This window comes from Brachypodium distachyon, chromosome 2, assembly GCF_000005505.3.
Source record: "Brachypodium distachyon strain Bd21 chromosome 2, Brachypodium_distachyon_v3.0, whole genome shotgun sequence".
Lineage (NCBI taxonomy): Eukaryota > Viridiplantae > Streptophyta > Magnoliopsida > Poales > Poaceae > Brachypodium > Brachypodium distachyon.
The window spans coordinates 18,400,721-18,416,725 of NC_016132.3; the positions used below are offsets into that span (position 1 = coordinate 18,400,721).

At 43.2% G+C, this 16,005-nt stretch overlaps 1 protein-coding gene across 2 annotated transcripts; it reads left to right on the top strand.

Moving 5' to 3' along the window:
- The first annotated feature begins 2,375 nt into the window (after positions 1-2,375).
- LOC100830419 (asparagine synthetase [glutamine-hydrolyzing] 2) lies at positions 2,376-9,162 on the top strand. Of its 2 annotated transcripts, XM_014899265.2 has the most exons (15): positions 2,376-2,520; positions 2,612-2,814; positions 3,747-3,885; positions 4,377-4,472; positions 4,617-4,758; positions 5,661-5,756; positions 5,925-6,019; positions 6,889-7,050; positions 7,210-7,290; positions 7,372-7,593; positions 7,849-7,983; positions 8,093-8,173; positions 8,252-8,338; positions 8,457-8,564; positions 8,666-9,162. In XM_014899265.2, the coding sequence occupies exons 1-15, from the start codon at positions 2,389-2,391 to the stop codon at positions 8,915-8,917; spliced, it is 2,031 nt and encodes a 676-aa protein (XP_014754751.2). In that variant the 5' UTR covers positions 2,376-2,388; the 3' UTR covers positions 8,918-9,162. The 2 variants fall into 2 exon arrangements, with proteins under 2 accessions (XP_014754751.2, XP_003568184.1); XM_003568136.4 differs by having other exon boundaries at positions 2,437-2,814.
- Positions 9,163-16,005: the final 6,843 nt, after the last annotated feature.

Here is a 16,005-nt window from a genome sequence, read left to right on the forward strand (position 1 = left end):
AATCATGGTAGAGTTCTCACTGCGGCGTTAATTAAGTGCTTTGGAGGTATTAAGTGGATCTAGCATGCATGAATATTTCTCATAAAGTTTTCATAAGATATGTGTGTGTTGCGAAAGAAATGTCATCGAGTAAGATTTGAGAACAATTTGGTACTGTATACAAGATAGGTAAAAAAAGTTGGTAACCTGTGTGTGAAATTTAATTAGGTTGGGGTGGCGTGTGTGATACGACAATGTGCGCAAAAAACGCGTGATTATTTAGTCTAAAGTTAATACCTGCAAATAGCGCCGAACAAGCGGGCCTCGACAAAACGTGGCACATGAGGTTACCGTCTGTATCGACAGTCCGTCACGCGTATATGTGGCCGGCATACCCGCATTGCTCTTACTTTAACCACCAACATTGATATTTCCTTAACAGCTTTTTTCGTTGTTATGATTTCAGTTTCCACTTTTGAAGGTCTTTGGAAAAAATGAATGTGATTGCTAATGTGATTCTTGTTTTGTTGCATCGGCTCCACGTTTCCCTATTTGTGTTTAGTACGTCCATCGCTATTCACTCTGTTTCAAGATATTTGGTGATCGGAGACTCGATTTTCACAATAGGTGTCGATCATTGTAGTGTTTTCATTGGGGCCTTATTAAGTGCTTCGAAGATATCAAGCGGATCTAGCATGCATGGATAACTTTCATTAATTTTCCATAAGATTTGTAAGTTGCTAAAGAAATGTCGTCAAGTAAAAAGTAAAAAGTGAGGACAGTTTAGCACACAATATATCTTCGAAATTTGGTAAATCTGCTTGTGCCCTTTTTCCTCCTGCCTTTTTTTATTATTTTCCTTGTGTTTCTTTATGTATTATTGGGGTCAATCTCGTATCGATCCTCTTGGCAATAAATAACGGGTTGTGTTGCTCCGTAAAAAATGGTAACCTGTGTATGAATCTTAATTTGGTTGCTGGATGGCGTGTGTGATACAACTTTGTGAGCAAAAACGGTTGGTTGGTAAAAAATAATTCCTAGAAATAGGGCCGAAAGAGCCGGCCTCGACAAACGTGGCACATGAGGTTATCGTCTATATCGACCATCCATCACGCGTATATGTGGCCGGCATACCCGCATCGCTCTTTCTTTAACCGCCAACATTGCTATTTCCTTAACATCTTTTGTCGTTGTTATGATTTCAGTTTCCACTTTGAAGGTCTTCGAAAAAGATGAATGTGATTGCTATTGCCAGGAAGAATGTGATTCCTTTTTTGTTGCATCGGCTGCACGTTTCCCTAGTTGTGTTTAGTACGTCCGTCGCTATTTACTCCGTTTCAAGATATTTGGTGATCGGAGACTCGATTTTCACAATAGTTGTCGATCATTGTAGTGTTTTCATTTGGGCCTTATTAAGTGCTTCGAAGATATCAAGTGGATCTAGCATGCATGGATATTTTTCATTAAATTTACATAAGATTTGTAAGTTGCTAAAGAAATGTCGTCAAGTAAAAAGCGAGGACATTTTAGTACACAATATATCTACGGTTTTTGGTAAATATGCTCATGCCCTTTTTCTTCCTACCTTTTTTTTTATTATTTTTACTGTGTTTCTTTACATATTCTCGGGGTCAATCTCGTATCAATCCTCTTGGCACTAAATAACGGGTTGTGTTGTTTCCGTAAAAAAAAATGGTAACCTGCATATGAACCTTAATTAGGATGCTGGATTGCGTGTGTGATACAACTTTGTGAGCAAAAAAGGTTGATTGGTCAAAATTAATTCCTAGAAATAGGGCCGAAAGAGCCGGACTCGACAAAACGTGGCACATGAGGCTGTCACCTTCTATATCGATGGTCCATCACGTGTATGTGTTGTCTGCATACCCGAATCGCCCTTTCTGTAACCACTTTTGTCACCGTTTAAAATCTTTGGACTTTGTTGTCATTTTCTTTTGAGTTATGTTTCCACTTTTGGAGGTCTTCGAGAAAAATGAATTCTATTTTTTGGCATCTAAGGCATGAATACTCTCCTCAATGAAAATGCCAAATTCAAAATCTCACCAAGCCCGGGCACGTTAAGCCCCGTGGGCCCACCGAAGCCCGCCACAACACATGGGCCAGATCAGTGAAAAAATGGAAAAAAAAGTTGGGTGGGCCAGATTAGAGAAAAAAATGGAAAAAAAAGGTTGAGATGGAACAAACAAGAAGGGATGGGCTAAAAGAAAAAAAATGGTGGGTTGGGCCAGAATTAAGAAGGTTAATGAACTAATGTTTTAATCCCGAGAAAAAAATATAAACGGTCTGAGGACGAAGCGCAGGCGGGCCGGCCCGGCCCGATTAGTTCGGGCCTGGCACACTCGGGCCTAGCTCGCTGGGCTTTCGATCTTTTGAAAAAAGCACAGCCCGATGGCATCTATACCCCAACCCCGTCGCCCTCGAGCGAGCGCCGCCACCCTTCCTCCCCATCCCGCTGCCGAGAGCCCCAACCCCCTCGCTCCGTCGCGAGTATTCCTCCTCGCGCGAGCGCCTCCACCGCCGGTATCTATCTCCCCTTCGATTCTCTCGCTCCCGACCGTTTCTCCTCCCATCACCCCACGAACTGATCCCGCCCTTTGGCTCCCCATTTCAGCTCCTTCATCTTCCCCAATTCGTAACCGAGGCAAAAATCAAGGTAGGGCGGCCGCCCTACCTTGTCCTACCGGGTCCTCCGCCCTTGGTGGTGGCAGCAGTAGCCCAGCCGCCGGTCGCCACCATGTGCGGTATCCTCGCTGTCCTCGGCGTCGCTGACGTCTCCCTCGCCAAGCGTTCCCGCATCATCGAGCTCTCCCGCCGGTAATACGCCCGGCCGTCTCATCCCCTACTGTTTCCGTTTGTCCCTGAATTGCTAGAAATTTGGTGGTGCATTTGTGTGGTTGGGAATCGTCGTCCTGCCGACATGTACATGTGGGACAACTCTGATGATGTCGAGCTCGCTTTATGTTAACTACTCTTAGTTATTTTACCTACAGTGTGAAGCTATTCTTGAGGATTTTGGAAATTGAGTATAATGTACAGTATGTCGGCGTAGATTTGGCGAAGTACAGAACATTGAAGTGTTCATTTGGAAAGTATGGACAGTTTTATTGAAGTGTTCATTTGGAAAGTATCGGCAGTTTTTTTAATCTGAGGAGATGTTCCTCTTGCATGCTGATAAAATTTCAAACTATTTACTTCAAATTGCTTAAAATGTAGTTTCTGTAGTGATGCGTCCATTTTATTGGATCTTGCGTTTGTGGTGACAAGCATGGATTTTTGTATTGGTATGGTGTGCTGTAATTTGACTCAATCTGTCAAGGCATGGGAAGTTAATGCCTGTGAATGTGCATGTTGTCCTTGGCGTGTGACAATACGCCAGAACGATGTTTGGGATGTTAAGAATTATGGTAAAAGGCAGTTTACACACAAGCTGTGGAAAATTTCACTTCTGTGTGTAAAAAAAAATCTTTTACGGTTATGCTCGGAGAGTATGATTTCAAATGTTGGCAAGGCATAATTTGCTACGTCATCCTGTTCGCCTTTTCCATCTTTAGATTAGAGCGATTTAAATAAAGTAGTGTTACATTAAATTTGGAATTAGATCCAGATGCAGATGTTCTGTACTGTAGTGACTAAAATTTATGTGCGCCATTTGCTAGTTAATTTTTTTGGGCAAGATATGGCAGTACGGCACATTATATGAATTGCTTATGTACCACTGAATTGAATTTTGCCAAAAAAAATTGTAGGTTACGGCACAGAGGCCCTGATTGGAGTGGCATACACACATATCAGGATTGCTACCTTGCACACCAGCGGTTGGCTATTGTTGATCCCACATCTGGAGACCAGCCATTGTACAATGAGGACAAATCAGTTGTTGTCACTGTATGTATCTGGATTTATAATGAAATTTCACTGTTTTCATACATACTCCCTCCATTTCACAAAGGTTGGCGTATTTTATTTCGTTAAGACAAGGCTTTGACCATTAAAACTCTATTGATATGTTTTTCTCATACATGAAATTAATATCAACGGATTCGTCTTTAAAAGTTCTTGCTAATGATCATGGTATCATATAACTTACATATTAGTATAGTAATTATTGGTCAACGGCTTGTCTTAACGAAACCAAATACGCCAACCTTTGTGAAAAGGAGGGAGTATTGTTGTGCTCATAGTGGCTCATTTTTCAACCTATAACATATGATATGTCTTACTGTTCTTCTTTTGGCAATTCTTATGTCTCTGTATGATTTTGCCATGGGATTTATATGTGTTGTCATTGGGCTCTGCTCATCGCATCTTTTGGCACGACTTTAATCAATGGTTTGTTCTTTTTGATAGTTTTTGTTACCTTTTGGTTGACATTTCAGGTGAACGGAGAGATCTATAACCATGAAGAACTGAAAGCTAATCTGAAATCTCACCAGTTCCAAACTGGTAGTGATTGTGAAGTTATTGCTCACTTAGTAAGTCATCTACTATATGTCCATTTTGCAAATTCTGTTGGTGTCATCTCGTGTAGCTTTTGCCAACACTTTTTGATATCTTCATCTAAACATCACCTTCCACTACACACATTTGTTAACATCTGCATGTATTTTTTTTCACAGTATGAGGAATATGGGGAAGAATTTGTTGACATGTTGGATGGCATGTTCTCTTTTGTGCTTCTCGACACGCGTGATAAAAGCTTTATCGCTGCTCGTGATGCAATTGGCATCTGTCCTTTATACATGGGCTGGGGTCTTGATGGTATGTAAAGAACCGGTTCTTTTAGCTATTTGTCCTTTTGAACAAAACAAGGAAGGTTAGGTCATAATTTTTTTTTCCTGATCTGGACCCTTGGCAGGGTTTGCTTGTTTATACCACTGTTTTAGTGGTTGTTCCATGTATCAAGTTGTTCAATTTGGTTACCTACGGGTGGAGAAAAACTGGTTGTGTCTATGTTCATTTAAGTTCAGATTAAGATCAAACAAATGCCTATTTGATTACAGTAGAATGGAATAAGACCAACTAATTTGCAGAAAAGAGCAAAAAATCCTATATCTATCATAGCCATAAATCCCACAAAACAATTTGTAGTGGTATTCGTAAAAATAATATAAAATATTGGATTTGTATCTCATCATCTGGACTTTGATAACTCGAATGTAGAAGTGTTATCTAGGTTGCGATATCTTGCAGTTTGAATGTGTGACAGGGAATATGTAGATTGCCATCCGGGATATACACAAGAATTGCCAAGTTAACAGCTAATTCAGTATATGGATAGTTATGCAAAGATGCTGAGTTCTTCGTATTGTCAAAAAACACGGTTGACTGTATGTGCAAATACAGCAAACGCAAAGTTTAAATTGCATGCAAAGTCAACTGGCTTAATGCCGGCTCCCCCTGTTGCCTATCTCTTCTTTTGTTTAATACTGACCAGTCCACCAGGCTGATCTTGCTGAATCTAATATTTGGAAACCTGTCTCTAGGCAATGCTGTTGCCCAACAACAAAAGAAGTGCTCATTTTGATATACACAAGTAAAAAAATTCCTTGGAATCTGGAACAACTGCACAGTGTAGTGTCAGCACCTATCACAGTTGTCACAATCTTATCGATTTAATTGGTTTCTACTAAGGATTAATTTGTATATTTATTGGTTTTCAGGGTCAGTTTGGTTTTCTTCAGAGATGAAGGCATTGAGCGATGATTGCGAACGCTTCATATCCTTCCCCCCTGGCCACTTGTACTCGAGCAAAACAGGTTTACTTTTCTTTTTACATTTGTGACAAATTGGCAATTTCATTCTGCATGATACCAGAAATGTAAATTTTTAAACCCTGAAGGCAATAATGGTTTGAGCTAGTACTATTTATGCTGCAAGTATCCTTTTGTTTTGCCTGCTAATCTGTTTTCTAACATCCGTTCTAGGTGACCTAAGGAGGTGGTACAACCCACCATGGTTCTCAGAAAGCATTCCCTCAACTCCTTACAATCCTCTTCTCATCCGAGAGAGTTTTGAGAAGGTTGTGCCTTTCCATTTCCTCTCTGTTACATTTTCGTACCATGGATAAAGTATATTTGATTTGTTGATGTAGGTTTATCAATAAGCCCACTCCCCTCTCCCCTGTCTCAGTTGCCCCCTCAAACCATTTTTGGGCTATCATATCTAGAGCTCCTGTCTGATTTTTGGAGGACGATATCGTTTTGTAAAGTAAAAAACATAATTGCAGCCTGTGGTGTGAAGTATATGCGTGTATATTTTGGTTTACAAATATGAAAAGTTTGTGACCTGTGGAAAAGCAAGCAACATATGCATGTTTTTGGCACAGGTGGCAGATTGTCATATTTTTTTAACCAAAAGTTGTATGTGTATACTCCACCCCAGAAACTACATGTACTCCCTCCGTCCAACCAAAGATGTCTCAAGTTTGTCAAAATTTGAATGTATCTAGACATGATTCAGTGTATAGATGCATTCAAATTTAATCAAAGTTGAGACATCCTTTGTTGGACGGAGGGAGTATGATTTATTGATTTTAGAAATATTATGTATGGTTTATCCTTCCATAGACTGGATAGTGGGTTAAAAACTTAAAATGGTCCAGATATGATTTGATGCTGATATGATGTATTGATGCCTCTGGTTAGGCAATGTTTGTTCGAAATATCCCGCTTGGTATTTCATGAGTAATAGGTTATTGCAGCACCCTGCAACCACAGTGATGTTTCAGTGTGTCCATTTCTATATTAAGATCTTACATACATGACGTGTCGTTCTAAACCATGCTGATTGTATGTGTAACTAAATGGGAGTGTAAATACAATTTCTTAACTTCAGTGTTTTACCTATACCATCTACTATATTTTCTTATATAACTTACAAATGCTGCAGGCTGTTATTAAGAGGCTGATGACTGATGTGCCATTTGGTGTTCTCTTGTCTGGTGGACTTGATTCTTCATTGGTGGCTTCTGTTGTTTCACGGCACTTGGCAGAAACAAAAGTTGCCAGGCAGTGGGGAAACCAACTCCATACCTTTTGCATTGGTTTGAAGGTACATTTCTTAATATTGTGTGCTGGTGTATCATGTCAGGTCTTTTTTTAAATCTAGTTGTTCTCTTGCTGTTATGAGTATTCTTAGCAGAAAAGAGGAAACTTTCTATGGAGTATCAACAGATGACAGACAGTATCATTCTGCTTTGCATTTTTGTAGGGTTCTCCTGATCTTAAAGCTGCTAAGGAAGTTGCTGACTACCTTGGCACAGTGCACCACGAATTACACTTCACAGTGCAGGTTCATTATCGGGTTTTTTTCCTTTGCATGTAAGAAGAGACATTTTGAAGTTCTTATTCGTTGCTATCAATAAAATACCAGGAGGGCATTGATGCACTGGAAGAAGTTATTTACCATATTGAGACATATGATGTAACGACAATAAGAGCAAGTACCCCAATGTTCTTAATGTCTCGTAAAATCAAATCGTTGGGTGTGAAGATGGTTCTTTCAGGAGAAGGTTCAGATGAAATATTTGGTGGTTACCTTTACTTTCATAAGGCACCAAACAAGAAGGAATTCCACGAGGAAACATGCCGGAAGGTAATTAAAGATCAGTGTTAGTACCGTTAAATTGCGATTGCTCTTTTTGATTTATATACTACCTTTGTTCCATAATTCTTGTCTCAAATTTGCCAAAAAAATGGATGTATCTATTCCTAAAAAGCATCTAGATACATGTAATATTTCGACAAGAATTATGGAACGGAGGGAGTATATGCTAAGTTGTTCAGATGGTGCATGTGCACAGCATGGCTAGCTGATGAACTTATGGGAGTTGTTTCGCCTGACCTTTAGATAAAAGCTCTCCATTTATATGATTGTCTGAGAGCGAACAAATCAACTTCTGCCTGGGGTCTTGAGGCTCGTGTTCCTTTCCTTGACAAAAACTTCATCAATGTAGCAATGGATATTGATCCCGAATATAAGATGGTATGTAATTTGTTATAACATTGTAGTGCATGTAATTTCAATCTATCTATGTTTCGTTTATTCTTACCTGCATTATGACTTATAATTATCATTTTGAAAATAATAATAGATAAGACGTGACCTTGGCCGGATTGAGAAATGGGTTCTACGCAATGCATTTGATGATGATGAGAAGCCCTATTTACCTAAGGTTGGAGAAGTTAACTTTTGTTGTGTTCTATTTACTCTGTTATTTGCACAGACTTGACGATTTATTTTCTGCGAGCAGCATATTCTTTACAGGCAAAAGGAACAATTCAGCGATGGTGTTGGGTACAGTTGGATTGATGGATTGAAGGACCATGCTAGTGAACATGTACACCATCTTTTCTTTGTCAAACTATTCATAACTTCACAGTATATTAATTCAACTTGCAATGTTTTTACCACTTTTATCCCCTCTTCAGAACTCAGTTTTTCTGTTCATTGTTCAGGTGTCGGATTCCATGATGATGAATGCTAGCTTTGTTTACCCTGAAAACACACCCACAACAAAAGAAGCTTACTATTATAGGACAGTATTCGAGAAATTCTATCCCAAGGTCTGGAAGCTATTTACTCTTATCATGATATTCTCAGATGTTTCATTTGCATAAAAAAAAGTCAGCATGCTCTCGATTTGACGAACCTGTCAATTATGCAGAATGCTGCTAGGTCAACTGTACCAGGAGGCCCGAGTGTGGCATGCAGCACTGCTAAAGCTGTTGAATGGGATGCCGCCTGGTCCAAACACCTTGACCCCTCCGGTCGTGCTGCTCTCGGTGTGCATGATGCAGCTTATGAAGATTCTCTAGAAAAGGCTCCTGCATCCGCAGATCCCGTCTCAGAAAGCGTTTTCCGTCCAGCCCATGGGGAAAGCCTAGCCAAAACCGTTGCTCCAGCCGCTGCTGTTTGAGCTCCATGGTCCCATAAAATGCTTTAAAAAAATGTTGTTTAGTTTTGTTCCAGCTTAATCAGCAGCTTGTAGTCAGTTCCTTAAGTCATGCAGTGTAGAAATTGACTTGTTTTCCTTGATGCTTGCCATAATGTTTCGGTTCCATATGCACTAAGTTCGTTTATGGGCTGAGCATCGCATTGTAAATACATCTCAGTGATTGATATTCTTCAGTTGGTTAATTTCAAAGTTTCATTAGACTCCTACATTGCTTTCTTGTTTGGGTGATAATATCGACATCCGGAATGAACAATATCGAGGACATATCCACCACTATAAAGCCACGGTTTGTCCATTCTATTTTTTGTGTGCTTTCTGAGTTCATTGTTCAGGCCGTCGCCGGGTTACCTGTGCCAACGCCGAACAAACAGGGGTGCCGAGCATCCCTGCTGTTGGGGTTTCAGGCACAGACATTTGGCGCGTCATGCAGGGGAAGGAATAGAGGGGACTATCCCAGTTTTCTCTCATAAAATATTTCATTTTTTATCAATTAAAAACACTTCTCACACTAGTATTTTAAAAAACACTAGTGTTTTGAAATGAAAGGTTTTTTTTTAGTATTGGGTGAATACCCAATCCCCTCATATATCAATACACTAATCACTAAAAAAATACACTAGTGACAAACGAGACCTTTGTTATTTTTTATGTTTTTGGTGGTAGCTGATGCAACACATTGTGTTACCTTATATTGATAAGGATGGTTCGATCTTCTCGGAGAGTAACGAGGATAACTTGTATGATTCTACAAATCTTCCGGCTGTTCACCCGTCTCCGCACAATGAACTTGCAACCCAATGGAAATTCGCAACACCACACACTTGCGCAGTAGTCTGCCGATCACAAGCGGTTTCACAATCTTCCAATTCCTAGCGGAACGACAGATTACGCTCGAACTTTCAGTATATAAAACACCCCATCGAAACGAATATGGTGTAGGTAGAATTCCTGATCGAAACAAAGAGGAATTATATACTTTCAGATGAATGCTTGGAGCAATTCAACAAAAGGTTCTGAATAAGCTAAAATGTGGCGAGGAGTAGCCAAAACTCAATACAGACTCCGACTCAAACTCAAACTAGAATTCGACTCAGACTCAAACTAGAACTAGAATTCGACTCAGACTCAAACATGGACTCGCAGATTTGGGCGCTCCTTAGATGTGTCGGACTCGTCGTAAGCTGTCCTGGTGCGCCTCATATTCGTACACGACTTGTGGTGCATCCTGAGCATATCATCCTTGTCATTGGCTGCCCCTTGCACACAAGACATTCTTCTAACTTGTATCCTTCATCTTCACTTTTGGTGCGTCTGCCTCCCTCTCCTTCCTCGCGCATATCTTGATGTCGGATATCAGCGCTTAAAGATCCGTACCCTCATTATCCTCCCCCTTCTTCAAAAAGCGTTGTCCTCAACGCTGAAAGGTCTTTTCCAGCGGGTGGAGTCAGATCAGCAACATCGCCACACTCCATCTTCAAACCTCGCCGGTCTGCCACACCACGTCCTCCCTCTCGGCTAGCTTGGCCTGCCCTCGACGCCACTTCCGTTGTCGGCGCCACCAATCTGATTGAGACATAAAGCATCCTCCGAATGTAATGAAGCACACCTCGCATATCACCCCGAACAAACAGGACAAATTCCTGTACGCTAAGAGTCCAAATAAGCTGAGTACACCCGTATGTGCAATCTGATTGGAAACCAATGTCTCTTTTTCCTTTTATTCCTTTCCTTGTTGTCCTTGTGAAGCCAGAAACTTCCCAGAATTCAGAACTTGCAGGGGAAACTTGCCGGAACTTGCCGGGGAAACTTGCTGGAACTTGTCGGGACTTGTCGGGACGTGCCGTGAAGTTGGATCTGAATTTCTTGGCTACACGTGCACCCACAAATCTCCTCTTGCCTTTTTTTTCGTAGCGCTCTGATACCAAGATGATAAGGGGTGGCCCGATCTTCTCAGAGAGCAACGAGGATAACTTGTATGATTCTACAAATCTTCCGGCTGTTCACCCGTCGCCGCACGACGAACTTGAAACCCAATGGAAATTCGCAACACCACACACTTGCGCAGTAGTCCGCCGACCACAAGCGGTTTCGCAATCTTTCAATTCCCAGCGGAACGACAGATTACGCTCAAACTTTCAGTATATAAAACACCCTATCGAAGCGAATATGGTGTAGGTAAAATTCCTGATCGAAACAAAGAGGAATTATATACTTTCAGATGAATGATTCAACAAAAGGTTCTAAATAAGCTAAAACGTGGTCTCCCCTAAACCTAGGCGTACTCCTTGTTTATATAGACGAGAAGTAGCCAAAACTCAATACAGACTCCAACTCAAACTCAAACTAGAATTCGACTCAGACTCAAATATGGACTCACAAATCCGGGCGCTCCTTAGACGTGTCGGACACGACTTGTGGTGCATCCTGAGCATATCATTCTCGTCGTTGGCTGCCCCTTGCACACAAGTCATTTTTCTAACTTGTATCCTTCATCTTCACTTTTGATGCGTCTGACTTCCTCTCCTCCCTCGCGCATATCTTGATGTTGTTACAGTTGAGGATCCGTGCCCTCATCATATATGCTCTTGATCAAGTTTGAGAAGTTTGCTTCGTCTGTGATCCATTATGGAGTTGTAAACTGAAACTACCTATTATCGTTGAAGTGACGTGACAAACAGTCCATGCGACAATTCAAGATGACGGGATCGGATTGGGCTCGCTCTCCGTAAGCACTGGATATGCGAGCATTTTTCTTGTGCCACTCTGTTATGTGAGGCATCTTTTTTTTTAAAACAACTCTCTCTATGTGAGGCATTTTGTGCTTTTTTTTTTTAGAATAGACAGCTTGTGCTATGTATGGTGTTTCAGGTTGTGCGAGCCCAATTTGCCATAGTTGGGCCGTGGGGTTTGATCAGGGTGCTGCTGGCACGGGCCGGGCTAAGACATCGTTGGCGAGAGTACTTATTTCGGATCCATGTACTTATTTCAGATCCTCTAAAAAAATGTACTTCTTTCAGATCCACATGCATGTCTTACCAAATCTCACAAAAACCTGCAATCGCTTACCGAATTATCCATGCATTTTAATTCCTTGTTGGCCACCGAATTTGAGGTGATGTGACCATTAGGTACAAATATTACATCTTGCGGTTTTCATCAGCTTCCATGACCATGCAGCGCGAGGAGGAATCACGCAGCCGATGAGGCCACTGCAATGTCGCCGGCAGCACCTGGATTCCGGATATCAGCTACGCGCTCTAGCGAGATACAGTACTACTTGATTGAGTACATCACCTTTTGGATTGCAGTACTGGAATCACACTACTCGACACACGCACCGCTAAGGCCAGTGATGAGATTGCATGGAATGGAAATGGAGCACCACTTCGTGTTAATCCTAGTGTGTAGTCAGGCGAGAGAACCAATTGCTCCCCGCTGAAATACAATGATCCTTGTATAGTCTTCTAGTATGTTCGTCTTGTAGATATTTGCATACAGGTAGCATTGCAAGCAGAGCCACTTTCTGCATGCGAACTCATCACGCTGATTTACCATGGTAACGGTAGCTTTTGTGCATAAGCATGGCAGGAGAGAAATCGATAAAGATCAGGGACGGTACTCCGGAACACAAGGCCTTTCCTATAACAGACGCAAAAGCTCCGCACTTTCGAGCACCCACCAGGCAAGAACCGGAAAAAGAACCGCACCGAACAAACCAAACCACCATCCATCACCGATCGAGGTGCCGTGCGTATCCGCCGAAATCTGAAACGTCATGGGATGGGATGGCAGCCGCGCGCGTCCACAAGGCGCTCTCGCGTCACCGAGGAGGGCGGACACATCCAGAATCCACCTCACTCACGATCGATTTCCATCGTGCGTCCCCACAGGCGCAGCACACGACGCCGTTGTCACAGTCTCCCTCCGGCAGTTGGCCGTAGCTCAGCTCGCCCATCTGATAAGTAATTCAATATACTGATATTTTGGGCAGCGTCCACACGATGACACGGATTTCACCTACTACTGCTACACGGAGTACGGTCAACGAAAGTCACAAGGAGACAAAAGAAGCCGGGGGGATCAGGATTCAGGAGCACGACTACTACCACTCCGTGACATGTGTAATCCATGGTCTTCTTCCTTCCGGAGTGATCTCAGCTAGACACGACGCGTACGGCTAACGACCGGGATGGATTAAAAGCAGATTAATTAACCCAACGCGCGCACAGGCACACGCTGTCGCTGACTCGTGGAACGGGAATCTGGAACGCAGACGCCCTGGCAACGACCCGAAAAGAGTAGTAGTAGCAGCGGCCGCGAAGACGATCCGGCGAATCTGCGAGGGTCATGCGATCCACGAGCGTTGCCGGACCCCGCCACGGCGCCTCCCGAATCTCGCGTACGTATATCATCAGAAAACAGACAAACCACCCGAACGGGGCAGGTCGATCGATCCATCGGCAAAGCCGGGCGGGCCACTCCTTGCACGGCACCAAACCGCGTGGAGAGACGAGACGAGAGGACTTTGCTGGCCGGCCGGCTACAGTTGGGACGCTGCAGCACTAGCAGTACGCCTCTTTGCATACGGAGACGTCTCACTGACTCCGAGGGCTGGGCAAGGATGAGAAATGAAAAGGTTAAAGGCGCGCGGCGCCGGCCGGGCACGTCGTAAGCTCCACGTCTCTTCCGCGGTGGGCACGGACACGGGCGGACGGGCCCCAGGCGGCGGCGGTAATGCGGACAGCGACCACGGGGACGCGGGCACGTACGTGCGCTTTGCGACGCGGGATGCATGCCGCCGGGTCGCTGGGGCTCGCTGTCTCTTTCCGTCCCGGAGGAGGGGGGTCCCCCCTTCCACCTTTCTTTTCTTCGCCCACGGCTCACGCGAATTATTCCCCGCCGCGACCAGATCCGCCGTAGCGTAATCCGCCAACTATGCCACCCAGCCGCCGGCCGGGACCCACGCTACAGCAGGAGGTGTGATCTCCGGCTAGAAGTTGCTGTGTAGTAGTGTGTTTTATAAAGCAAGTGTGTCGGCCGAGGTTGTTTTAGCATCTAATCTAATCTGGGGGAAAAAGAGTGCGGCGACCGACCTGCGTGGTGCACGAGGGAGGGGAGCAGGCTTCTCCCGGGACAACTGTCTCTCGGTTAGCAGCCGGTGGAGACGCGAGTAAAATTCAAGGCGGCGAGTCGACTCTACCTCTACGCGAGTGTTTAGAGAAAACCAATTGGCCACGTCGTTCACCATCCATGCGAATTTTCTTTTCCTTCGATGCAAAAGCAGAGTATGTACAAACAGGATGACATGGTTTTTAGCCGAACACATCGAAAGGACACAAGAAATTTTGACTGCTCCCCCAAAAGCAAGCTCTGTTAATACTATTCTCTCCGTTTCACAAAGGTTGGCGTATTTTGTTTCGTTAAGACAAACTTTTGAGCAAAAATTAATTTATTAATATGTAAATTATATGATACGAAATCATGATCATTAGCAAGTACTTTTAAAGATGAATCCATTGATATAAATTTCATGTATGAAAAAACACATATGAATAGAGTTTTCATCGGTCAAAACCTTGTCTTAACGAAACAAAATACGTCAACCTTTGTGAAATGGAGGGAGTAGTATACGGATATTTGATTAGAAAGTAGGGACTGGTTTTGGCAAGAAGGGAGTGGAGGATTATTATGCAAAAAAAAATCTTCTTCATTTAACCAAGCTGAAATTCCTTGGCCCAATTAATAAATAACACTGCTAGAATGTGACTTCATATCGTATTGCACTTCTTAGTATGGATGAAATATTTTGTACTTTTGAAGCAATCACAGGGGACGGTGAGGATCCCCACAATCCGACAGTGACTTTACCCAGAGGATGTGATAATCGATGATGTATACAAGAATGGCGTGAGCCTGAGCCGTGATCGATTCTGCCCAAATCTTCCACAAGATGGCAAGAATATTGGAGGGCCATATCGTACGTCGGGGGAGCAGGAGGTAAGAATACCAGATTCTTTCATACGGAGTATTTGAATTATATATTTTTCACGTAGGGAGAAATACATGTGCGGACCATGGTTACAACGGCCTATTTGTCCGTGTCTGTTAGCTTCACCCAGACGTGACTTCACTATCGGGTACCTTTCGTTTTTCTTCCCCACACGTGCATCACGTGCAATTAATTATTCTGTGGCTCTTAACTAATCTATCGACTAGTGACCTAGTGGCGTCTATCGAATAGATTCAATCACGGCCATACGTACATGTTAGCACCACCGAACATCCTCCCTAGGACGCATGGTTCAAGATCCATACGCATGGTAACAGTATATGTGAGCATGGACAGTTGGAGACAGCGTCGATCCAGTCATGAGTATCATGTTGGCTTTCTACGCATGGTAACAGTATATGTGGCTCCCATTAGATGCGGCGGTATTGATCTCCAGGTTGTCCTTAATAGTTTCCCCGCTGTGCGTACGACCTTTCTGATGAGATGTCTTGGTCCCGACTGTGCGTACGAGCTTTCCGATGAGATATCTTAGCCTGCCGCTCTCCATCCGTCGCCTCAGGAGGATTGACTTCATGCATCTTGAGGATAAGATTGCAAGCAAACTTGTCACTTGGCAAGGAAAAAATATCACAGCGGCGGGCCGTGCCACTTTGGTCAAGTCGGTCATCACCTCTCAAGCAATTTATCATCTCACCCCGCTGATTCTTCTCCAAGGTGTCAACACAAGCATAGACAAAATTAGAAGAGCTTTCCTATGGTTAGGGACAGATAGTGTCTGGAAGCAAATGTAAAGTAAATTGGAAGATGGTGTGCAGGCCAAAGTTTTTTGGGGGCCTTGTGATCCTTGACCTGGAAAAATCCTCAAGGGCCTTACGCCTTCGTTGGCCTTGGCTTAAATGGAAAGATTCAGATCGGGTTTGGGTTGGAACGGGAAACCCGTGCGATGTTGCGGACATGGACCTGTTCTATGCCGCGACAAAAATAACTATCGATGATGGTCGCACGGCAAAATTTTGGCATGCTCCTTGGTTGGATGGAC